This window comes from Panulirus ornatus, chromosome 50 (genome assembly GCF_036320965.1).
Source record: "Panulirus ornatus isolate Po-2019 chromosome 50, ASM3632096v1, whole genome shotgun sequence".
Taxonomy (NCBI): domain Eukaryota; kingdom Metazoa; phylum Arthropoda; class Malacostraca; order Decapoda; family Palinuridae; genus Panulirus; species Panulirus ornatus.
Genome location: NC_092273.1, coordinates 3706223 through 3731272, shown reverse-complemented (window position 1 = coordinate 3731272; position 25050 = coordinate 3706223). Strand labels below are relative to the sequence as shown.

The 25050-nt window shown below is 38.4% G+C and overlaps 1 protein-coding gene across 4 annotated transcripts; it reads left to right on the top strand.

Annotated features, from left to right (window-relative positions):
* Positions 1 to 719: 719 nt before the first annotated feature.
* LOC139764504 (G2/mitotic-specific cyclin-B3-like) lies at positions 720 to 24572 on the top strand. 4 transcript variants are annotated; one of them, XM_071691125.1, is made up of 10 exons: positions 720 to 857; positions 3420 to 3664; positions 5388 to 5686; positions 6709 to 6862; positions 14146 to 14238; positions 16050 to 16187; positions 16348 to 16503; positions 19762 to 19936; positions 21376 to 21481; positions 23981 to 24572. In XM_071691125.1, the coding sequence occupies exons 2-10, from the start codon at positions 3428 to 3430 to the stop codon at positions 24030 to 24032; spliced, it is 1410 nt and encodes a 469-aa protein (XP_071547226.1). In that variant the 5' UTR covers positions 720 to 857; positions 3420 to 3427; the 3' UTR covers positions 24033 to 24572. The 4 variants fall into 4 exon arrangements, with proteins under 4 accessions (XP_071547226.1, XP_071547225.1, XP_071547229.1 ...); XM_071691124.1 differs by having other exon boundaries at positions 780 to 902; XM_071691128.1 differs by lacking the exon at positions 720 to 857 and adding an exon at positions 903 to 921.
* Positions 24573 to 25050: the final 478 nt, after the last annotated feature.

Genomic DNA, 25050 nt, shown 5'->3' with positions numbered 1-25050 from the left:
TATATATATATATATATCCCTGGGGATAGGGGAGAAAGAATACTTCCCACGTATTCCCTGCGTGTCGTAGAAGGCGACTCAAAGGGGAGGGAGCGGGGGGGCTGGAAATCCTCCCCTCTCAATTTTTTTTTAATTTTCCAAAAGAAGGAACAGAGAAGGGGGCCAGGTGAGGATATTCCCTCAGTGGCCCAGTTCTCTGTTCTTAACGCTACCTCGCTAACGCGGGAAATGGCGAATAGTTTGAAAAAAAAAAAAAAAAAAAAAAAAAAATATATATATATATATATATATATATATATATATATATATATATATATATATAGTCTATTGTTCACTTCTTCGTAAAGTTGATATTTTTTGTCTGTTTCAAAGACTAAATAATTATTGTTATTAGGTGTTCTGAATGAGAAATGGAATTCACATCTCCAAGGATGTTTATGAAATGGTTTATTTAGAGAATCGTCTTAAAGCAAGTGCAATTTAAAAAAATGTAGATGATCTTGCAATTCATTTGAGTCATTTAATAAAACGAATTCTTATTAAATGTCCATTGTCGCGATGTCCATTTAATTTTCGCGTAAATCATTTACTTGTGTTGAAAGTGCTTTCCAGTTTACATCTGTAGTAAAGGATTTTTATTTTTTTTTTTTTTAGATAATTGACCTGCAAATAGATTATCAAATACATGTTCTAAATGTACATTTTACCTTTGCTCATTTGAACACGGGAGGAAAAGGGAGTTGTGATTGGTCGTCACCAGACTCGCCTGGCGAATCAGCGTCGAGTCGGAGTTAGCGTCACCAAATTTGAAGTGTTGGTGTCCTGATGATTTTAATATTTTAAAAAGATACTAACTAGTAAGTGCTCTCATGCGATAAACTAGGATAGAAGTATGTATCAAGGTATAGTACATCTTTGGAAGTACGTAAATTTCAGATAAACCTTGTGTTTTCTTCAGTATTTATATAAAACTGTTGGTGTCTTGTGGGTATACGTGTTTGTTTACTGTGGCAGCTGAACCTCGCAATTCCTGCGATATACATATATCTTTTCCTCTTGGGATTAGGTGAATACTGATACCCAGTGGAGTGGACTGATGTGAGAGTAAACATGCTCTCATTTTATTTGAAACACTAACAAGGTAATGATTGTAAGTTTAGGGAATTTCCGGATTATAAAGCAGTGTGGTTGTGGTTTTCATCTTGACAGTAAAACCGATTTGGGATTTTCAAATGTTTTATGGTGAAGGTGCATGATGATGTTATTTTGCTTATGTGTAGTTATACAATGAATTATATTTTACTTCTATATATATATTTATATATATTCTAGATATGAGAAGATAATGTGCGGAAACCATAAAACTTGTAGATCGAGTTTATCATGGCCTTCCTGGTACACCATGGTTGAGAACTTAAAGATGATTCTCTAAATAAACCATTTCATAAACATCCTCAGAGATATGAATTCCATTTCTCATTCAGAACACCTAATAATAATAATTTAGTCCTTGAAACAAAAAATATTAACTATGAACAACTGAGCAATAGACTATATATATATATATATATATATATATATATATATATATATATATATATATATATATGCAGTGTGAGGACTGCATTTTATTGTCATACTTGGCACAAGTTTTCATAAAAATACTCTCAAAGAACATGAGTGACAAAACTTGGGTCATGCATTACTGTGTATCTTTAGCTATAATGTGTTTGACATATCTTATTTTTACTCAGTAGTATTCATTATTTGTCAAGTCTTTTCACAATGAGGTAGTTAGATGATCTGATGGGTCCAGGAGGAGAATAAAATACCAGTGGATGTGCTTACATGAGAGAGCAGAAGAGGGTGTTTTGAAATGGTTTGGTCACATGGAGAGAATGAGTGAGGAAAGATTGACCAAAAGGATATGTGTGTCAGAGATAGAGGGAACGAGGAGAATTGGGAGGCCAAATTGGAGGTGGAAAGATGGAATGAAAAAGATTTTGAGCGATCGGGGCCTGAACATGCAGGAGGGTGAAAGGCATGTAAGGAATAGAGTGAATTGGAACGATGTGGTATATCAGGGTCAACATGCTGTCAGTGTTTTGAACCAGGGCATGTGAAGTGTCTGGGGTAAACCATGGAAAGTTTTGTGGGGCCTGGAAAGGGAGCTGTGGTTTTGGTGCATTATACATGACAGCTAGAGACTGAGTGTGAACGCATGTGGCCTTTGCTGTCTTTTCCTAGCGCTACCTCACACGCGTGCGGGGGGAGGTTGTCTTTTCATGTGTGGCAGGGTGGCGACGGGAATGAATGAAGATAGCAAGTATGAGTTATGTGAATGTGTATATAAGTGTATGTATATATATGTATATGTTGAAATGTATAGGTATGTATATGTGCGTGTGTGGTCGTGTATTCACCCTTATACATGTGTTTGTGGGTGAATTGGGCCGTTCTTTTGTCAGTTTCATTGTGCTACCTTGCTGACACGGGAGGCAGCCACAAATTATAAAAAAAATAAAATGTTTGTATCATACTTTATTGCCATTTCCCACATTATTGAGGTAGCACTAAGAAACAGAAGAAAGACACATCCACTCACATACATGTACATATACATATATATGCATGTATATATATATACACATGTACATATTCAAACTTATTGCCTTCATCCATTCCTGGCACTACACTGCCCCATAGGAAACAGCATCGTCACCCCCTGCATCAACGAGGTAGCACCAGGAAACAGACAAAGAAAGGCCATATCTATACTTGAATCTGTCATGTGTAATGCACAGAAACCACAGCTCCCTATCCATGTCCAAGCTTCTCAGACTTTTCCTTGGTTTACCCCAGATGTTGACTCCATTGTTTCATTTTCCTCTGTTCTGTGTATGTCCTTTACCCTCTTCCATGTTCAGGCTCTGATTGCTCAAAATCTTTTTCAGTCCATCCTTCCATCTCCAGTTTATTCTCCCAATTCTCCTTGTTCCCTCCACTTCTGACACATATATCCTCTGTCAACCTTTCCTCACTGATTCTCTCCATATGTCCAAACCATTTCAACTCACCCTCTTCTGCTTTCTCATGTCAACACATCCACTGGTTGCTGTTTTGCTAACAGATGGCAGCATACATGAAGAAGTCATAGGGGTTTCAAGGATGTGAAGGTATTCCCATTTGATACAGAGGAAAATTTTTTTTATAACCATGAGGTAAATCTGCATGTCATACCAAACATCTTTTAATATTAAAGTTGAAATATCCACTTCTCATATTGCAAGGGTTAATGATAACTTCCTTGCTTTTTTTTTTTTTTATATATATATATAGATTCTATTTGGGGTGAATGTGCATGGTTAGTCTTTAAGAGGAATGTTACCTGTAAACTGCATAACATATGTCTTCTTAAGGTTTTAAGATGGCCTCACGTCCAAACACTCAAGGATTAGTAAATAAACAAGGCAACAAGATTACATCAGGCTTGAAGATTCACAATGAAAACTCAAATTGTCCACCATTGCCAAGGAAGAATAACTCCACAAGCTTTCTTCGTGATACCACAAACAAAGTGTTGGGACTGAAACGCAAGGCTGATGTGGCTCCTGAGGATGAAAAGGCAACAAAAAAGAGATCTGCTTTTGGTGATCTTACAAATGTAAGTATATTTTTTCTGTACTTTGGTAACTGATATACTGTACCAGATATTGTCTGTTAAGTCTAATAATACGCTCAGAAATTTATTAATTTGTGTCACGGATGACTGCAGCATCAGCTGTGAAATGAAATTTATTTATTGAGCACAAGATGTGGTGTGCATCAGAAAGGTTGGTGTTCAAAGCAAGAGAATCTTCTTAAGTGGTTTTGTGAAAAGAAAGGAGGTAGTGAAACCTTTCATGAAAAAATACTTAATATTAAGTTGGGCAAAGTGGTAGGGGTAGATGGGACTGCAGTTGCATTTTTTTAAAATAGTGAGTATGCCTTTTTTTTTTTTATTAGCCAGGCTGCTCCTTATTTGTATAGCCCAAGGTGAGGTGCCTGAGGACTGGTAGAATGCAAGGGGACACAAGGAATGCTCAGTTACAGAGGTAGTACACTTAGTAAGATAGGTGTATGAGGGAATGGTGACATAGGTTATGGTGGCATGTATAGACCATCTGATTAGGGAGTAGCAGTGTGGCTTCTGGTAAGGTAAAAGATGTTTACTCTAAGAGATTTAAGTGAGATGTTCTTTGAGAAAGAGAATGAACTGTATATTGTTTAATTGATTTGGAGAAAGTATATGATAGGCTTGAAAGAAAGACCATGTGGAAGGTGCTACTAGTCTTTAACCTGTTAACTTCTCATATGGGTATTCTTTCCAACCCTTTCAATCTGCTTACAAACATACAGTCCTTCTTTGTCTAGCGTAACACTTAACAACATTTAACTTACACAACTCATTCTTTGTAACTCTAGATTTTCCCACAGTTAGTGCTATGCTCTAGCCCTACCTTTTAGCAGTAAGTGGTAGTTGGGAACATTAGCCAGGAGCATTAGGTAGAAACATTAGGTAGACGTATTATGTAGAAACACTAGGTAGGAGTATTTGGTAGAAGTAGTAGGTTGAAAGGTAGTAGTGGTTGGCAGGAACGTTAGATAGGAACCTCTGGAAGCACTGCACTAGAATTGCCTTCTGCCAGTGGCCTGGAAAGGGAAAGCTACTTGAGTTTACCAGTTATGGAGACACTTTTGTCATGGTCACCCCCTTAAGAGAGAGTTTCCAAAGGAAAGGGGCATCAGAAATATTGATAGATAGAAGCTTGCATGGGAAAGGGCTTTTCCCAGCTTCATCGTATGGGTTTGAAAACTTAGTTTCATAGGTCCTGGTAACTAACAAAATATTCAAAGAACTGGGATGTGACATGGATTTTTAGTGGGGAGACATCAGAAAGAGGTATGGATGAAAGCCTGTTAAAGTGGTAGGGCTATGTAGAACTCAGATGTTTGGTGAAAATGTTGCCTGAAGTGTAGCTGAAGTTACAGGATGATGTATACTGCAAAAGACAAAAACAGCTGCATTGAATGAATTGTGTAGGGCTAGATTTTTTTGTGATGAAGATCCCTGAAAAATTAATTTTCATCGTGTGCTGTGGAAATACGTGTGAGGGTTGGAGATGTTTTAATGGGCTTTTAGAAAGATTATGAAGGATTTTTATCATTGTAAAGGCTTCTGTTTCTTCTAGCTCACTGGACATAAGCTGAGGATTACTGTGAGTGAACTATGAAGTTGTATGTACTTGATTTTCCACATACAAATGGGAATGGAGTTAATAATCTGTATAATAGAGTAGTATCAATTTATTATGGATATTTTTCTAACTTGATATTCTTAACCACAGGCAATTGAAAAGAAAGTAAATGATGGTAAAAAGGTTGCAACTCAGAGAGGAAGATTGGTGCGTAGTGGATCTACAAAGTCCTTACTCAAGACAGTGAAACCCCCCAATAAAAGTACTGTCCAGGCTATATCCTTGAAGGTTATAGCACCAGAGCCAGCTGCAGTGACAAAGACAGAAGAAGCAAATGAAGTATCATTCTGTGACTCTCTTCCCAGTTCTCAAGATACCATTGTTTCCCAAGAATTGAACAAAGCAGATCTAGATGACTCTGCTGCATATGTGACTGCCTCTGAGGGAAGGTATTATGTCCAAAGCCTCTATACAGTGTAATGATGTTGGATGTAATAGTGTGTAAGTTTTAGACTGGTTCTCCCTCCATTACTAATAATTCTGCAGCCTCATCCCACCAATCACAACCCTTTCTTGCATCCCACATTCCACAAGCCACACACTTCTACACATTAAAGCACAGCTTCTTTAAATACCCTCCGTTCCTTACAAGCCCTTAGTTCCATCTACTCTCACCTTTTGGTGAACAGCTGGTGAAGTTGTGCTGAGAAAGGACAAGTGATAGGGAATACCTGGTTAAAATAAGAGTGGCATACATATGTGGATGAGTGGGGTTTATGGTTGGCAGGCATGAAGAGAAGCAGTGGCTGGAGGATTTACTATGTAGAAAGTTAGTTTGGCTAAAATTTTTGAGAGCAAGCATGGTTGAAAGTAGAGGTGATGAATAAGGAACTTGGTCGGAAAAACTGTACAGTTTAACAATAGGAATGTTCAGTAGCAGTAGATAGTGAACAGAATGGTATAGGCAAATGGGAAAGGCAGTTGAATTTTAAAAGGAATCCAGTTATAAGATGGAATAGCATTGTGAATGAGTTTATGGAAGGTGTAATTACAAGTGAGTATAACAAATTTTGTATAGAGATGAAACATTGGTCAAGAATGAAATCTGTAGCACTCATAAACATTGGTTGAAAGTCATGTGCATCCTATATGTAAGCACGAACCAGTGAAGGGATTCTTGCTCAAAAAATAAATTATGCAAGTAGAGGAGCACTGGAGGGAGAGAAATGGTGAAAGAATGCACGGAATTGTGTATGCAAGAGAGACATGTAAGGATAGGCATAAGTAGAAACTTTAGCAATAGCCACCTCTTTTATGGGAGTTCCCAGAGGGAATGGAGACCAGAGATATCGATAGTTTGATAGGTAGAAAGATAGAATTAAATTATTTTCAGAGGGTAATGTTATCCATTTGAAACCTATTACATTATAATTTTATATTTGATTAATCGCAGTTTTATTGGTCTTCTTAGCCCTCTAATACCGAAGCCTTCAGTCAAACCAGTGGTGGATGCTTTGCCTCAAATACCAGAAGGAGTGGATGACTATGACAAAGAGATGGAAAATGACCCTTTTGCAGTTTCCATTTACGCTTCAGACATTTTCAGTTATTACAGGGAAAGAGAGGTAAGTAACCTTATATATATATTTTGGAATAGAGAGATTAGTAAAAGAATTGAAATCGCATTCAGGTGAATGTATTAATCTTACTTTCTTGGTATCTATTATAGTTATTCTTAGTGAAATTTTGGCTATCAAGTGGGCATGGCTTGCTTGTACATATGAGTATATTTGAAGGTATAGTAGTTCCAGCAATGTTTTATGGATGTGAGTTGTGAGCCTTGAACACAAAAGGAAGGAAGAAGGTGGACCTGCTGTAAACAAAATGACAGAGGGTGCTATGTGGTGTGAGGCTGATTGATTATGTAAGGAATGATGTAAGGGATGTGTGGTGGAATGCACAGTCTCCCTTAGAAAGTTGACCAGGACATGCTGAAATGTTTCTGATATATGGAAAGGTTGATTGGGGGAAAAAAAGATTGACTAAGAGGACATGCATGTCAGAGGAGGAGGGGGCAGGAGGGTGGGGGAAACTGTGATGGAAATGTAAGGATGGAGTGAAGTAAGCTTTGGAGCATTAGGACCTGAACATTATGGAGAGGATTCATGCAGGATAGAATAAATTGGATGGCTGTGGTTTATGGGAGGCTGAACCAGGGCATTCGAAACAGTCAAGATAGACCATACAACAGTATGTGTGATTTGGCTATGGATGATAAACTATTGTTTCGAAGTTATACATGACACATATACATATGCCTTACTCTCCTTTTAAGACTTCCTTGCTGCACGTAGTATATATTCTCAGTGGATATAGGAGAAAGAATACCGTTCATATATTTTCTGTGTTTTAAAAGAAGATTAAGAGGGGTAGAATGGGGGGGTGTCTGGAAATCCCTCCATCCAGTATTATCATTTAGAAAAAGAAAATAGAGGAACATAGCAGGGATCTTTCCTCGTAAGCTTAGTTCTTTTATGCAACCTTAGCAGTATAATGCTATTAAGATTTGTGAAAGAATTCTTCATGTTGATACTGTCATAAAGCAAGTGCTACTTCCTAGTACATTGTTAAGAAATGAGACTATGAAAAGTGAGAGTTGCTTTGTGACAGGTAGGAATAAAGTAAAAGACAGAGAAATGGCAACAGTTATGTCTGTCAATCTATATCTCTGAAGTCTAATCCAGTTGGAACTCCTTCAAGGGGATGGCCTAGGCAAGTTTCCATAACTTGTGATCTCCATTGCTGCTCATTAGCATTTAGTTCCTCACCTTTAACAGGCCACTGGCAGAGGGCAACTCTAGCACAGTGTTTGCAGAGGCTCCTACCTATTGTTTCTGCTGACTACTACCTGATGCTCCTACAGTTATTTATAAAGGATAGTACAGAATTTTAAGTGTGACTGACTATTCATATATCACCAGGGCATGTGAAATGTCTGGGGTAAGCCATGGAAAGGTCTGTGGGGGTCTGGTTGTGGATAGGGAGCTGTGGTTTTGGTGCATTACATGTGACAACTAGAGACTGAGTGTAAACAAATGTGGTCATTTTTATGTTTTCATGGTGCTACCTCACTGAAGCAGGGGTTAGTAATGCTGTTTCTTGTGGGGTGGGGAAGCGCCAGAAATGGATGAAGGCAAGCAAGTATGAATATGTATATGTATGCTGTTATACTTGGTTGCTGTCTCCTGCGTTAGAGGTGTAGCACAAGGAAACTGATGAAAGAATGGTCCAACGCACCCACATACACGTGTATATACATACCTATACATTTCAACGTATGCATACATATACATACACAGACATATACATATATACACATGTACATATTCATACTTGCTGCCTTCATCCATTTCTGTTGCCACCCTGCCACACATGAAATGGCATCCCCTGTGCAAATGCAAGGTAGTGCCAGGAAAGACAACATATATATCTTTCTTTCAAACTACTCACCATTTCCCGCATTAGCAAGGTAGCGTTAAGAACAGAGGACTGGGCCTCTGAGGGAATATCCTCACCTGGCCCCCTTCTCTGTTCCTTCTCTTGGAAAGTTAAAAAAAAGAAAACAAGAGGGGAGGATTTCCAGCCCCCCGCTCCCTCCCCTTTTAGTTGCCTTCCACGACACGCAGGGAATACGTAGGAAGTATTCTTTCTCCCCAATCCCCTGGGATATATATATATATATCAGATTGGGGAAGAGCAGTGTGGTTTCAGAAGTGGTAGAGGATGTGTGGATCAGGTGTTTGCTTTGAAGAATGTATGTGAGAAATACTTAGAAAAGCAAATGGATTTGTACGTAGCATTTATGGATCTGGAGAAGGCATATGATAGAGTTGATAGAGATGCTCTGTGGAAGGTATTAAGAATATATGGTGTGGGAGGCAAGTTCTTAGAAGCAGTGAAAAGTTTTTATCAAGGATGTAAGGCATGTGTACGTGTAGGAAGAGAGGAGAGTGATTGGTTCTCAGTGAATGTAGGTTTGCGGCAGGGGTGTGTGATGTCTCCATGGTTGTTTAATTTGTTTATGGATGGGGTTGTTAGGGAGGTGAATGCAAGAGTTTTGGAAAGAGGGGCAAGTATGAAGTCTGTTGGGGATGAGAGAGCTTGGGAAGTGAGTCAGTTGTTGTTCGCTGATGATACAGCGCTGGTGGCTGATTCATGTGAGAAACTGCAGAAGCTGGTGACTGAGTTTGGTAAAGTGTGTGAAAGAAGAAAGTTAAGAGTAAATGTGAATAAGAGCAAGGTTATTAGGTACAGTAGGGTTGAGGGTCAAGTCAGTTGGGAGGTAAGTTTGAATGGAGAAAAACTGGAGGAAGTAAAGTGTTTTAGATATCTGGGAGTGGATCTGGCAGCGGATGGAGCCATGGAAGCGGAAGTGGATCATAGGGTGGGGGAGGGGGCGAAAATTCTGGGAGCCTTGAAGAATGTGTGGAAGTCGAGAGCATTATCTCGGAAAGAAAAAAATGGGTATGTTTGAAGGAATAGTGGTTCCAACAATGTTGTGTGGTTGCGAGGCTTGGGCTATGGATAGAGTTGTGCGCAGGAGGATGGATGTACTGGAAATGAGATGTTTGAGGAAAATGTGTGGTGTGAGGTGGTTTGATCGAGTAAGTAACGTAAGGGTAAGAGAGATGTGTGGAAATAAAAAGAGCGTGGTTGAGAGAGCAGAAGAGGGTGTTTTGAAATGGTTTGGGCACATGGAGAGAATGAGTGAGGAAAGATTGACCAAGAGGATATATGTGTCGGAGGTGGAGGGAACGAGAAGAGGGAGACCAAATTGGAGGTGGAAAGATGGAGTGAAAAAGATTTTGTGTGATCGGGGTCTGAACATGCAGGAGGGTGAAAGGAGGGCAAGGAATAGAGTGAATTGGAGCGATGTGGTATACAGGGGTTGACGTGCTGTCAGTGGATTGAGTCGGGGCATGTGAAGCGTCTGGGGTAAACCATGGAAAGCTGTGTAGGTATGTATATTTGCGTGTGTGGACGTGTGTATGTACATGTGTATGGGGGGGGGGGGTTGGGCCATTTCTTTCGTCTGTTTCCTTGCGCTACCTCGCAAACGCGGGGGAGAGCGACAAAGTATAAAAAAAAAAATATATATATATATATATATTATCCCTGGGGATAGGGGATTAAGAATACTTCCCACGTATTCCCTGCGTGTCGTAGAAGGCGACTAAAAGGGGAGGGAGCGGGGGGCTGGAAATCCTCCCCTCTCGTTTTTTTTTTTTTTTTTTTTTTTTTTTTTTTTTTTTTTTTTTTTCAAAAGAAGGAACAGAGAATTGGGCCAGGTGAGGGTATTCCCTCAAAGGCCCAGTCCTCTGTTCTTAACGCTACCTCGCTAATGCGGGAAATGGCGAATAGTTTGAAAGAAAGAAAGAATATATATATATATATATATATATATCCCTGGGGATAGGGGAGAAAGAATACTTCCCACGTATTCCCTGCGTGTTGTAGAAGGCGACTAAAAGGGAAGGGAGTGGGGTGGGCTGGAAATTTTCCCCTCTTTTTTTTTTTTTTTTTTTTTTTTTTTTTTTTTTTTTTTTTTTCAAAGGAAGGAACAGGGAAGGGGGCCGGGTGAGGATGTTTCCTCAGAGGCCCAGTCCTCTGTTCTTAACGCTACCTCGCTGAGGCGGGAAATGGCGAACAGTATGAAAGAAAGAAAAAATATATACAGAGGTATAAGTTTGTTGAGTATTCCTGGTAAATTATATGGGGGGGTATTGATTGAGAGGGTGAAGGCATGTACAGAGCATCAGATTGGGAAGAGCAGTGTGGTTTCAGAAGTGGTAGAGGATGTGTGGATCAGGTGTTTGCTTTGAAGAATGTATGTGAGAAATACTTAGAAAAGCAAATGGATTTGTATGTAGCATTTATGGATCTGGAGAAGGCATATAATAGAGTTGATAGAGATGCTCTGTGAGAGGTATTAAGAATATATGGTGTGGGAGGCAAGTTGTTAGAAGCAGTGAAAAGTTTTTATTGAGGATGTAAGGCATGTGTACATGTAGGAAGAGAGGAAAGTGATTGGTTCTCAGTGAATGTAGGTTTGCAGCAGGGGTGTGTGATGTCTCCATGGTTGTTTAATTTGTTTATGGATGGGGTTGTTAGGGAGGTGAATGCAAGAGTTTTCGAAAGAGGGGCAAGTATGAAGTCTGTTGGGGATGAGAGAGCTTGGGAAGTGAGTCAGTTGTTGTTCGCTGATGATACAGCTCTGGTGGCTGATTCATGTGAGAAATTGCTGAAGCTGGTGACTGAGTTTGGTAAAGTGTGTGAAAGAAGAAAGTTAAGAGTAAATGTGAACAAGAGCAAGGTTATTAGGTACAGTAGGGGTGAGGGTCAAGTCAATTGGGAGGTGAGTTTGAATGGAGAAAAACTGGAGGAAGTGAAGTGTTTTAGATATCTGGGAGTGGATCTGGCAGCGGATGGAACCATGGAAGCGGAAGTGGATCATAGGGTGGGGGAGGGGGCGAAAATTTTGGGAGCCTTGAAAAATGTGTGGAAGTCGAGAACATTATCTCGGAAAGCAAAAATGGGTATGTTTGAAGGAATAGTGGTACCAACAATGTTGTATGGTTGCGAGGCGTGGGCTATGGATAGAGATGTGCGCAGGAGGATGGATGTGCTGGAAATGAGATGTTTGAGGAAAATGTGTGGTGTGAGGTGGTTTGATCGAGTAAGTAACGTAAGGGTAAGAGAGATGTGTGGAAATAAAAAGAGCGTGGTTGAGAGAGCAGAAGAGGGTGTTTTGAAATGGTTTGGGCACATGGAGAGAATGAGTGAGGAAAGATTGACCAAGAGGATATATGTGTCGGAGGTGGAGGGAACGAGGAGAAGAGGGAGACCAAATTGGAGGTGGAAAGATGGAGTGAAAAAGATTTTGTGTGATCGGGGCCTGAACATGCAGGAGGGTGAAAGGAGGGCAAGGAATAGAGTGAATTGGAGCGATGTGGTATACAGGGGTTGACGTGCTGTCAGTGGATTGAATCAAGGCATGTGAAGCGTCTGGGGTAAACCATGGAAAGCTGTGTAGGTATGTATATTTGCGTGTGTGGACGTGTGTATGTACATGTGTATGGGGGGGGGTTGGGCCATTTCTTTCGTCTGTTTCCTTGCGCTACCTCGCAAACGCGGGAGACAGCGACAAAGTATAAAAAAAAAAAAAAAAAAAAAAAAAAAATATATATATATATATATATATATATATATATATATATATATATATATATATATATATATATATATATATATAAGAGCAAGGTTATTAGGTACAGTAGGGTTGAGGGTCAAGTCAATTGGGAGGTGAGTTTGAATGGAGAAAAACTGGAGGAAGTGAAGTGTTTTAGATATCTGGGAGTGGATCTGTCAGCGGATGGAACCATGGAAGCGGAAGTGGATCATAGGGTGGGGGAGGGGGCGAAAATTTTGGGAGCCTTGAAAAATGTGTGGAAGTCGAGAACATTATCCCGGAAAGCAAAAATGGGTATGTTTGAAGGAATAGTAGTTCCAACAATGTTGTATGGATGCGAGGCGTGGGATATGGATAGAGTTGTGCGCAGGAGGATGGATGTGCTGGAAATGAGATGTTTGAGGACAATGTGTGGTGTGAGGTGGTTTGATCGAGTAAGTAACGTAAGGGTAAGAGAGATGTGTGGAAATAAAAAGAGCGTGGTTGAGAGAGCAGAAGAGGGTGTTTTGAAATGGTTTGGGCACATGGAGAGAATGAGTGAGGAAAGATTGACCAAGAGGATATATGTGTCGGAGGTGGAGGGAACGAGGAGAAGAGGGAGACCAAATTGGAGGTGGAAAGATGGAGTGAAAAGGATTTTGTGTGATCGGGGCCTGAACATGCAGGAGGGTGAAAGGAGGGCAAGGAATAGAGTGAATTGGAGCGATGTGGTATACAGGGGTTGACGTGCTGTCAGTGGATTGAATCAAGGCATGTGAAGCGTCTGGGGTAAACCATGGAAAGCTGTGTAGGTATGTATATTTGCGTGTGTGGACGTGTGTATGTACATGTGTATGGGGGGGGGTTGGGCCATTTCTTTCGTCTGTTTCCTTGCGCTACCTCGCAAACGCGGGAGACAGCGACAAAGTAAAAAAAAAATATATATATATATATATATATATATATATATATATATATATATATATATATATATATATATATATATATATATATATATATATATATATCTTATCCCTGGAGATAGGGGAGAAAGAATACTTCCCACGTATTCCCTGCATGTCGTAGAAGGCAACTAAAAGGGAAGGGAGCGGGGGGGCTGGAAATCCTCCCCCCTTTAAATTTTTTTTTTTTTTTTTTTTTTTTTTTTTTTTTTCACAAAAGAAGGAACAGAGAAGGGGGCCAAGTGAGGATATTCCCTCAAAGGTCCAGTCCTCTGTTCTTAACGCTACCTTTCTAATGCGGGAAATGGCTAATAGTATGAAAGAAAGAAAGAAAGAATATATGTCTGTGTATGTATGTGTTGATATGTATATGTGCATGTATGGGCATTTATGTATATATGTGTGTATTTGAGTGGATGTGCCATTCCTCATCTGTTTCCTGGAGCTAACTCTTTGATGCAGGAAACAGTGATTAAGTATAATGGAAAAAAAATATTCTTGAAAACATTTCCTGATGGCATTATTAACACACAATCTTCAAATCTTCACACTCAATTACTCAACATTATTTTTCACTCCAAAGTGTGACTGTAATCTTGTGACAACTGTGAATTCTATACTGTGCTGTTGTCCTCACCTTCAGCCTGAATAATGTTAGAACTACAAACCTTAGGAATGTCCACTAACCACATATAAATTGCCTTCTTTTTCTTTTTAGAAAGTTTTCCCCATTGACAAGTACATTGACCGACAACCAGATGTATCCAGAAGCATGAGAGCTATTTTGATTGATTGGATGGTTGAAGTACAGGTAAGATGATTAACTTCTAAATAGTTTCATTGTTTGTCTCAAAGAAATGCCTGTTCTTAGTCATGTAGATGCTGTATTAGTCAATAAGTAGAAACAAGATTGTCAGACTAAATTCACTCAATAAGTAATTTGCCCAATTCCAGATGCAGCAGTCTTCTTAAGTTTCTTTTAAACGATGTAATGCCCTTAGGATACCTGATGTGAGTTTTTGGCACTTTTTTATATACTTGTTTGCTCTTTCTTCAGTTGGTCAGGCAGTGCTAAGAAAAGAAGAAGAAAAGGTTTCATTTGCCCACATCCTCTGTATGTCGTGTGTAATTCACCGAAACCACATCCCATTATACACATTCGCACCCCACAGACATATCTGTGGTTTCCTCTGACTGCCACATATTCCCTGGTTCAGTCTATTGACAGTATGTCACCTCCTTAATACCACATCACCCTAATTCACTCTGTCTCATGCATGTCTCATTCTCCTGGTCAGATTGCTAACACTCAAAACCTTATTCATTCCATCCTTCCATCTCCAATATGCTTTCTCCTTCTCTTGGCCCACTCCAGTTCTGAAACATTTATCCTCTTTGTCATATGCTAGTACATATGCTGAAGAATTTTATGTATTGATTTAATTCTTTGGGTGCAGCATAAAATTTCAAGGTCATTCTTTAAAGGAATAAATTTGTAACCAAAACGAAATTGCTATTCTTAACGGTTTTATTACATTATTATCATAAGAAAAGCATTGTTTCCAAATCTTGCCTTTGAATTTTTGGCTGTCATACTAAACGGGGAAAATATGATTTTATAAAACTAAAAACAATCATTTTCAAAACTATCATAGTTGCCTAGTAAAATTACAGTCATGACAAAACTAGTTCAGAAGCATGTTTATATCAAAATAGTTCATTCCTGACTTTGTAATTCAGAATATCAGCCACTTTTGTATGTTTCCATTTATGTGAAAATTCATCATAAAATAAGGGTTATGAATTAAGTTAGGTTGGTTCAGATTAGATTAGGGTTGTTTTAACATGATACAAAGTAAAAAAAAAAATCTGTACAAATTAACTGTATGTAATATGGTTCTAACCTTATATAATCTATTTCCAATTTTATGTTTCATTATATGCAAAGTGAATGAAACAGCTCTTATCTCTTCTTTTACAAATAGTCTCAAAACCTAGAGAAAGTGACACAGTGTGAATCAGAAAAATAAGATGCCAAGGAAGGATTGTGCACCAATTCCATTCCTATCCCAGCTGCTTAACATTAATCATGGTTCATGATGTTCTGTAAAGAATGTGGGGGTTGAGGGATAAAGTGACAGACAGCTGTACACCAATACCACAAAACATCAAGAAATAATCGGAAGTATTGTAAGAATAATTCCATATTTTGTTGCTTAGAGCATTCCTATATACAGTAAACATTCAGTGATGTATTGTCCATGTCATGCATTCCTGTATACAATAAACATTCACAATGATGTTGTATTGTCCATGTCATGACTAATATGTGGCACACGAAAAAGAATCTTTCATGTTAGGTTATTGAGGTGAGAGTATTCTGAGAAAACAACTCATTGTTGATGTGACAGGAAACATATTTAAAAATTAGGTCGCACCTCAGGGTACCATTCCTGACTGCAAAAATGCAGTAAAATGCAATCATTGCATCCAAAGGGTTACATCATTGCAGTACCTTTCTTTAAAGGGTCAATCCATGAGAGAAAGTTTTTTTGTGCTTCAAAACCTAAATTTGTCAGTTTTCATGTTTGTATTTATAAGATATTTTCTTTCCTTTTGCAGGAATCATTTGAACTGAATCATGAGACAATGTACCTTGGTGTAAAAATTGTAGATCTATATCTTTCAAAAGTTATAATCAAGCGCGATGTCCTTCAGCTAATTGGATCCACAGCAATGTTTATTGCCTGCAAATTTGATGTAAGTTGTTATGCACCAAGTGAAGTTTCAACTGTATTTTATATAAATGGCAGCATTATATATTCTTTAAAATTTGTTTGAATCTAAGTCATGTGAGTTAAGAGTATATATGTAAGAGTATTTCTGGGAGTTACAGTTTTGAAATTTGTATACTTGACAGGAAAGGACCCCACCCTATGTTGACGACTTCCTGTACATATGTGATGATGCCTATAAGAGGAAGGAACTGCTTTCAATGGAGATTAAGATTCTTCAAGTAATAGGTTATGATTTGGGTATTCCCCTTTCCTATAGATTCCTACGGAGATATGCCAGGGTATGTATTTTTTACTCAAATTGCTGTCTCATTCATGAATTTGAGCTGGGTATTATTTTCTAACTGAATGTATGTTGAATCAGTGTGCATGGAAAGCACAGAGTGTGTAGATAGTGCTGGATATATAGATGATGAGTTAGGACTAATACAACTTCTGCATCATCGGTCATAACTTTTTTAGCTGGTTCATATGTTACCAAATTAACCAGGTACATGTTCTTTCATGCAGTTCCTTCAATCACAGCTAACTTGTTACTGCCAGCAGTAGTCAAGCAGTCTACCAAGTACAGTAAAAAACATCAAAATCTTCAACAGATATATAGATTTTTGAGTTTTTGGAGTTGGGGAAAATATATGAGGAGGGCTGGGCCACTTTTTAGCATTACTGTCATGATCATGTCATCTGCCATTAGTGTTTTCTTCAATATTAGTTCTTGTTTCTGATTCCGTCTTTAATCATTACTCCATCTTTATTTATTTGTTTATTTTCAAGAACAGAGGACTGAGTATTATAGGTAAAATTTTCACTTGGCTCTTCTCTTTTCATTCTTTTAAAGTATTTCTTTTTTTTTTTTTTGTGCCATGTGTGTGTGTCAGGTACATACATCCTCCACATCACTTCCATGCATCCTTAATCTTTGACCAGTGTGTTAAAGTGAAACTTTGACTTTGCACTTATTAAAGCTTCCTTCTTTTTCACTTTACACGGTGATTCATCAAGAGAAGCCAACATCTCCATTCACACCAACTCCCTGTCTCTCATAAATTCTCTTAGTACATCTATCCATCTCTTCTGTGATCCAACCTTTCTTCCTTGTACTTTGTTAAATGTACAGGTGTTTATCTTTTTTAACCTGCTTTTCCTCTACCATACATTCTATATGATCATACTACCATATGTGACTTATCTGTACACCTTCCTTATGACTTCACATCACATAATCTCTATATCTTCCTAATTACTTCTATAATTGGGTTTTGGAGGGCATTGGAGATAAATCACTTAATATATGCAAATGACAAAGGTTGGTTGGCAGACACCATATACATAGGAAAGTGGTAACACAGCATAGTGGGAATCAGGAGGAGAAACAAAGAATGAAGTTCATAGGATATTTGGTGAGAAGAAATGATTTAACATGTACATACATTATGTTTCAAAAAGATGGGATTTAAGTGGTACTTTGGAATAAGAAGCTGTTAGATCATGTGTAATAAAATAACCATATTTAAAAGGGCGCCAAGTAGCAACATGCTAGCTAATTAGCACCCATCAATAACATTGGATGTTATGAAAATATATCTATATTCATTCATGATAAAGCTTAACAGACACGCTTAAGATGATTAAACTGAAAAGAGCATAACAAAATTAAAGTGCTATATTTGCATGTATGCTTGGCAACTCTGTGTTGCTAACTTAAACTCGCATCATAAATGCTATGTAGTATCATTAGCATTATTTAGTATTATTTATGCATTGTAATATATGTATAACATACACTTATATAACGTATCATGATATCATAATGCCCATAAATCACATAAATATCAGTGAAAACAAAGTTAAAAGAGAAACACATATGAGTCACTGTGTGGATGGCAGATTTAGGATGAGTCATTGTTTATGAGTGAAGTTTCAGCAAACCACTGCATTGAAGTAGCACCTTATGGAACCATGGTGCCATTTCCTGGTTGGGAGATGCCGCAAACTGTGCAGGATGTAAAAATGTTTTTTGACAGCTTCTGAGTATTATATTTTATGGTGCTATATAACTTCATTCATGTTCTCATGACCAAAGAATTAAACTGAATAGATGGTGTAGTGGTTAGCGTTCCTGACTGTAATGCATTCATGGGCCACCCAGGGTTGAGTGCTTAGGTTCAAATCCTAGTTGCAGCCATCGGTCCACAGTCAACCCAGCTATTCATCCACCCCTAGGGGGTTGGTTGATAAAATGGTTACCTGGATCAGCCTCGGGTGTATATTTATTTATTTATATATATAATTCTCAGTGAATGTAGGTTTGCGGCAGGGGTGTGTGATGTCTCCTTGGTTGTTTAATTTGTTTATGGATGAGGTTGTTAGGGAGGTGAATGCAAGAGTTTTGGAAAGAGGGGCAAGTATGAAGTCTGTTGTGGATGAGAGAGCTTGGGAAGTGAGTCAGTTGTTGTTCGCTGATGATACAGCGCTGGTGGCTGATTCATGTGAGAAACTGCAGAAGCTGGTGACTGAGTTTGGTAAAGTGTGTGAAAGAAAGTTAAGAGTAAATGTGAATAAGAGCAAGGTTATTAGGTACAGTAGGGTTGAGGGTCAAGTCAATTGGGAGGTAAGTTTGAATGGAGAAAAACTGGAGGAAGTAAAGTGTTTTAGATATCTGGGAGTGGATCTGGCAGCGGATGGAACCATGGAAGCGGAAGTGGATCATAGGGTGGGGGAGGGGGTGAAAATCCTGGGAGCCTTGAAGAATGTGTGGAAGTCGAGAACATTATCTCGGAAAGCAAAAATGGGTATGTTTGAAGGAATAGTGGTTCCAACAATGTTGTATGGTTGCGAGGTGTGGGCTATGGATAGAGTTGTGCTCAGGAGGGTGGATGTGCTGGAAATGAGATGTTTGAGGACAATGTGTGGTGTGAGGTGGTTTGATCGAGTAAGTAACGTAAGGGTAAGAGAGATGTGTGGAAATAAAAAGAGCATGGTTGAGAGAGCAGAAGAGGGTGTTTTGAAATGGTTTGGGCACATGGAGAGAATGAGTGAGGAAAGATTGACCAAGAGGATATATGTGTCGGAGGTGGAGGGAACGAGAAGTGGGAGACCAAATTGGAGGTGGAAAGATGGAGTGAAAAAGATTTTGTGTGATCGGGGCCTGAACATGCAGGAGGGTGAAAGGAGGGCAAGGAATAGAGTGAATTGGATCGATGTGGTATACTGGGGTTGACGTGCTGTCAGTGGATTGAATCAGGGCATGTGAAGCGTCTGGGGTGAACCATGGAAAGCTGTGTAGGTATGTATATTTGCGAGTGTGGACGTATGTATATACATGTGTATGGGGGGGGGGGGCCATTTCTTTCATCTGTTTCCTTGCGCTACCTCGCAAACACGGGAGACAGCGACAAAGTATAATAAAAAAAAATAATATATATAGCATTAATGTGATGTCCTTGATTAGGACCTCAGCTGCCCATGCTGTCTCAGCTAACTTTAAAAGAAAATCAAATCACCCATCAATTAAGTGACTGTCTTTGATTCAACTACAGTGTGCCAAGATGAGCATGGAGGACCTCACCTTTACCCGCTACATCCTAGAGATGAGCCTCATGGATTATGAAATGATAGATTTGCCAGATTCTGCTCTTGCTGCTGCAGCTCTCTTTTTGACTAGAATAATTAGAGGGGAATCTGCTTGGAACCCTACACTACAATATTACTCAGGTAAGTCTATAACTGTTGGAGAATTATGTATAAACATATTTTGGGATGTTATGCAATGGGAATAGTTGCAGTTATGATGTTTGTGGTAAAAATCAAGTCATATGAAATTTCTCTTGAAGAGCTTTTTAAACAACAAGGATGAATTATTTGAGGCTGTTATGCTGAAAAGACAAAGGTATGCATGTACTACTAAAAATTCAGGTATTCTAAATTATATGGCATGAAGAAGAGTAAGAGGATTATTAGAGTTCTTAACAAATACGAGACAGGTGCTTCGTGGCTGTGTGTGTGTGAGGTGAAGGTTTATAGTTATTGATGGTAGCTGAATTTAATTTTGAGGACAATGGAGATATGGGAGTGGTGCACACCCCGTATCTTCTGTGTTAAGGTAATATATGAAGTGAGAAAATTTTAATGCTCTAAAAAGATTTCTCAGTACTAGTTGGTTTCTGAGTTTGGGAGATTGTACAAAGTTGAGAGTATGTGTGAATAAAATCAATGTTATTAGGTTCAGCAGTTGTGAAGAGGCAGGTTAGTTGTTTGAGGACAGTATATGGTGGAAGGAGAGTTCATCAAATAAGTAATGCTGTGATAAGAAGCATGTGGTTGAGAGAGCTGAAGGTTTGCAGAAATAGTTTGGACATGTGAAGAGAATGAGTGAAGAGAGGTTGACATAGAGGATATATGTGTCAGATGTGAAGGGAACAAGGGGGCAACCAAATTGGAGATGAAAGATTTTGAGAGCTCTGGGCTTGAACACAGGAGGATAAAAAGCATGCATGGGATAAAGTGAATTGGAGAGGTATGGTAGAGAGGGGGTGACATGCTTTTAGTAGACTGAACTGGGGCATATGAAGCAGTAAGTTTGTGTGGCCTATTTCTGGATAGGGTGGTATGATTTCAGTGCATTACACATGACAACTAGAAAATAGATGTTAGCAAATGACGCCCTCTTTTTAGCTTGTTCGTGGTGCCACCTCATTAAAATAGGAAACAGCAAACAAGTATGAAAGAAGAGTGACTTTATTAAAAAGTGTAAGTTTTCTTTATCACAGAAGAGTTCTGTTAACAGAAAAACAATAAAACAGTCTGAACCCATACCGTATCTACACTTTTATTCTTCTAATTTTATGGAAAAATAACATTAATGTACCCACCTTGAAAGTCCCTGACCCCATTTACATATAGATAACATAACATTTACCATACTGTTTTATGCCTGCAGCTTGTACACAGTGTTATGTAGTGTCATTATCCTTGTCTATCCACTCATTGACATTTGACTTTTGACTCAATAGCTACAGTCTGTTATGTGAATTTTTCTTAGGGTATGTTACTCATTCCAAAATACCATTGGTCTAACATCTCAGTGTATGAGAAATATGGTTCATTTGAGGGCATATCAGTGTACTCATGCTGTAATTCATATGTTTCTCCAGGTTATCAAATGGAAGACCTTTACCCAATAGTTCACATGCTGCATAGTATGATCTGTCAACCACCCAAAGAACATCTTAAGACTATTCGAAATAAATACTCTCACAAGTAAGTACCAGGTGATGGTGGGTATTCAAAATATACTATTTTCTCTACGCTCATTGTGAGCTTCCTCTTGAGCCAAAATCATACATTTAGGGCTTTACACATATGACAGATATCATTGCTTATCCTGCCTGATATCCTCTCTCTCTCTCTCTCTCTCTCTCTCTCTCTCTCTCTCTCTCTTGAGTGTATGTTACACCATCAGTATCACACATTCCTTATAACTTTTTATAGAGTATTTTAGTATACAGCCTACTTTTATAATGCTTAGAATTTTGTATGGAGTATTATAGTGGAAAGTTTTGTGGGGCCTGGATGTGGAAAGGGAGCTGTGGTTTCGGTGCATCATACATGACAGCTAGAGACTGAGTGTGAATGAATGTGGCCTTTGTTGTCTTTTCCTAGCGCTACCTCGCGCACATGTGGGGGAGGGGGTTTTCATTTCATGTGTGGCGGAGTGGCGACAGGAATGAATAAGGTTAGGTTAGGCAGTATGAATTGTGTGTGTGTATATATATATATATATATATATATATATATATATATATATATATATATATATATATATATATATATGTCTGTGTGTATATAAATGTATATGTTGAGATGTATAGGTATGTATATGTGCGTGTGTAGATGTGTATATATATGCATGTGTATGTGGGTGGGTTCGGCCATTTTTTCGTCTATTTCCTTGCGCTACCTCGCTAACGCGGGAGACAGCAACAAAGTATAATAAATATAAATAAATATTTTATATGCAGAAATAACATATTCTGTCTCTTCACCCCCAAGCATAGATATTGGGGGGGGGGGGGGGATCCCAAGAAATGGGTTTATGAAAAATTAAGAAAATATTTAATCTTATCATTGAGAAACAGCTGGTAAATTATCCACTTTTGTTTCCTTACCAACATCTAAATTTTGCAAGCCATTTGAGTTTGTCCTACTACGTGTTTGTTGACTTTTGCTAACTCATGCATCTTTGTCTCCTTTCCCAATTCCAGCAGTTCAACATTCACTGAATCATATCATCATAATTAGTGCCCCAAAGTCCAAATTAGCTACTAATTGATGTTGGATATTCACTAGAGCTGTACTCATTGTAAAAAAAAAAATTATCCTCCAAGGTGGGTACGATGAATTTCAAAATGTTCAGTATGACTTGTGTCATGTTGTGCTTGAACACAGCAGAGATTGTCATGGTTGAAATTAAATTTTATATCCCATCTTTTATATTTTTCTTCCCAAAGTCATGGTTTGATTGCTCCTGCTTTGATGCCTGTTGCATCAGGGACATGAAACTTCCTTTCCCCTGACACCCACTTTGCTTTCATTTCTGCTCAGAATTACTGTAATGCTGTTCTTTGTAGAACTGAGCACACGCCTACAAAAAGTGGGCTGATATGACTTGCAAACAGATCTTTTTTTTCCTTAACCAAAAACATTCCCAGTACCTTCTCTAATTTAGCCTTTCTCCCAACATGATGTACCTTATGTTCCTCTTATTCAACTTTGGGTGATTTTTCATCTAATCTACCATTATATCCTCCCATTGAACTAATGCCATTTGTTAAAGTACAACCCCTACCCAACATGCCTCCGAGTTCCGTTCTGACTGCCAGTCAAATCTCAAAATGGACATATGTCAGCATGGCATGTAGAATTCCTATACATGTACAGCATTCTTTTATCCAACTCAATTTCTATCATGATTATCTCATTTCTTATTATCCAGCTTATGATTCTGTAGTTTCATTTTACCTTTTATTTAAGATCCTTTAGTTCATATTTCATCATTTTAATTTCTTCTGGTCATGTGTACGGAAGGTCATAAGTCGCATAAGTCATAAGTAGGGGAGAGCTTGTATTATATCACCCTATGGTGGTTAAGGTATATGGCTCAGATGGCATAACTACTTGAGTCCTAAAGGAGTGTGCATTTGAGCAAGCTCTGATCCATGCAGATTTCTATTTCGCCTTGTCTAGAATGCCTTGATACAGCCTACCCTAAGGAGACCACTCTAATCCCTCTGATTCTTGCCCTATTGCTCTTTAAAGTCTTTGAAGCTCGCCTTAACACTCACTTTCGTAAACATTTAGGATCCCATTCCCTTTTCTCATATCACAAGTATGGATTTTGCAGTGCTAATTCTACTTGTGATGTTTTCTCTTATGTGACTCTTCTAGCCTTCCTTTTCTCTGGGATGTTGGTGCAACTTTTGTTGTAGCCTTTGACATTTTCAAAGCATTTAGGGTATGGCATAAATCTGAGCTGTGTTGACTTCCTTCCTTTGGTTTTACTTTTTGATTATGTTTTCCTGCACTTTACTTGCCAACCTTGACAAAGAGACCGGTTTGTAATTCACAACATCCTTCCAGTCTCTCTTTCATGCCCTTGGCATTCTACCTCCTCCTAGTGACATAATGAACAATATTTAAAGTGGTTTGCCATGTGTGTGTTTGGAAATTTTTTGTCTCATTTATATTGTTTACTTTCAGAGTCTTCTATGAAGTGGCAAAGATTCCCGTTCCAGAAAATTTAGATTTCTAGTATGAAGTACTGAAGCTTCTCGTGATTTTTTTTGTACAAATAATTATAGTCGGAACAGAACTCATGACTGTTACATTTCTCATTGTATTGTAGTAAATGTAGTGACTAACACTTGAGCCAAAAAGACAAAGTGGTATCCTGGATATAGATCTTGTTTTACATGCTCCTTATAAAGCATGCTCTGACAACTTTTAACTTAAGCTATTATATGATTACGCAAGATGCGAATCATTTCTTTTAATACTTTATTTCCTGTACCTATAATTGGTACACTATTCTCTTTTATGTGCATATTTGCAACTGTGAATGAATATTGTAGATATAATGTACAGATAACAGATTTAGTGGAGCTATAATATTATAAGGAATTTTTTTTAACAGATATTCATTTCTTTCCCTAGTTAAGTCTGTTAATGTGCTATTAAATTGTGTATCCAATTTCTTAGTATAAAACTAATCTGAAAGATTACTGCAGCAGTGTATTTTTCACATTCTCAGCATATGGATTAAAAATCTATTAAAAAGGTTAGCACATTAAAAGCATTTTTATTCACCTAATCTTGATTATCAGGTAGTGTTTGAAGGCTAGACTGTGATGGAGTTTTTCCTATATGTGTTTGCCATTTCCAGCATTAGTGAAGTATTGCCGCAACAAAGAAATAACCTCTTTTGTTCACACTGACTCTAGCTGTCATGTGTAGTGCACTGAAACCACAGCCCCTTATCCACAACTAAGCCTAACAGGACACTTCATGGTTTCCCTTGATTGCTTCATATATCCTGGTTCAGTCCACTAACAGCACTTTACCCCTTTTATACCACACTGCTCCAATTCACTGTATCTTGTATACACCTTAAATCCTTATGCACATTCAAGGCCTGAGTACTCAAAAACTTTTCCACCCCATTCTTCCATCTCCAATTTGGTCTTCCTCTTCTCTTCTACACTGACACATGTACCCTATGGTTGACTTCATACTAATTTTCTCCATATGTCCAAACCACTGCAGCAGACGCT

Excerpts from the sequence above, each read along its gene's own strand:
- LOC139764504 (XM_071691124.1), top strand. Across the intron at positions 6,863-14,145 it reads GTTATTACAGGGAAAGAGAG|AAAGTTTTCCCCATTGACAA; the intron begins GTAAGTAACCTT and ends TTTTCTTTTTAG. Across the intron at positions 16,504-19,761 it reads TCCTACGGAGATATGCCAGG|TGTGCCAAGATGAGCATGGA; the intron begins GTATGTATTTTT and ends ATTCAACTACAG.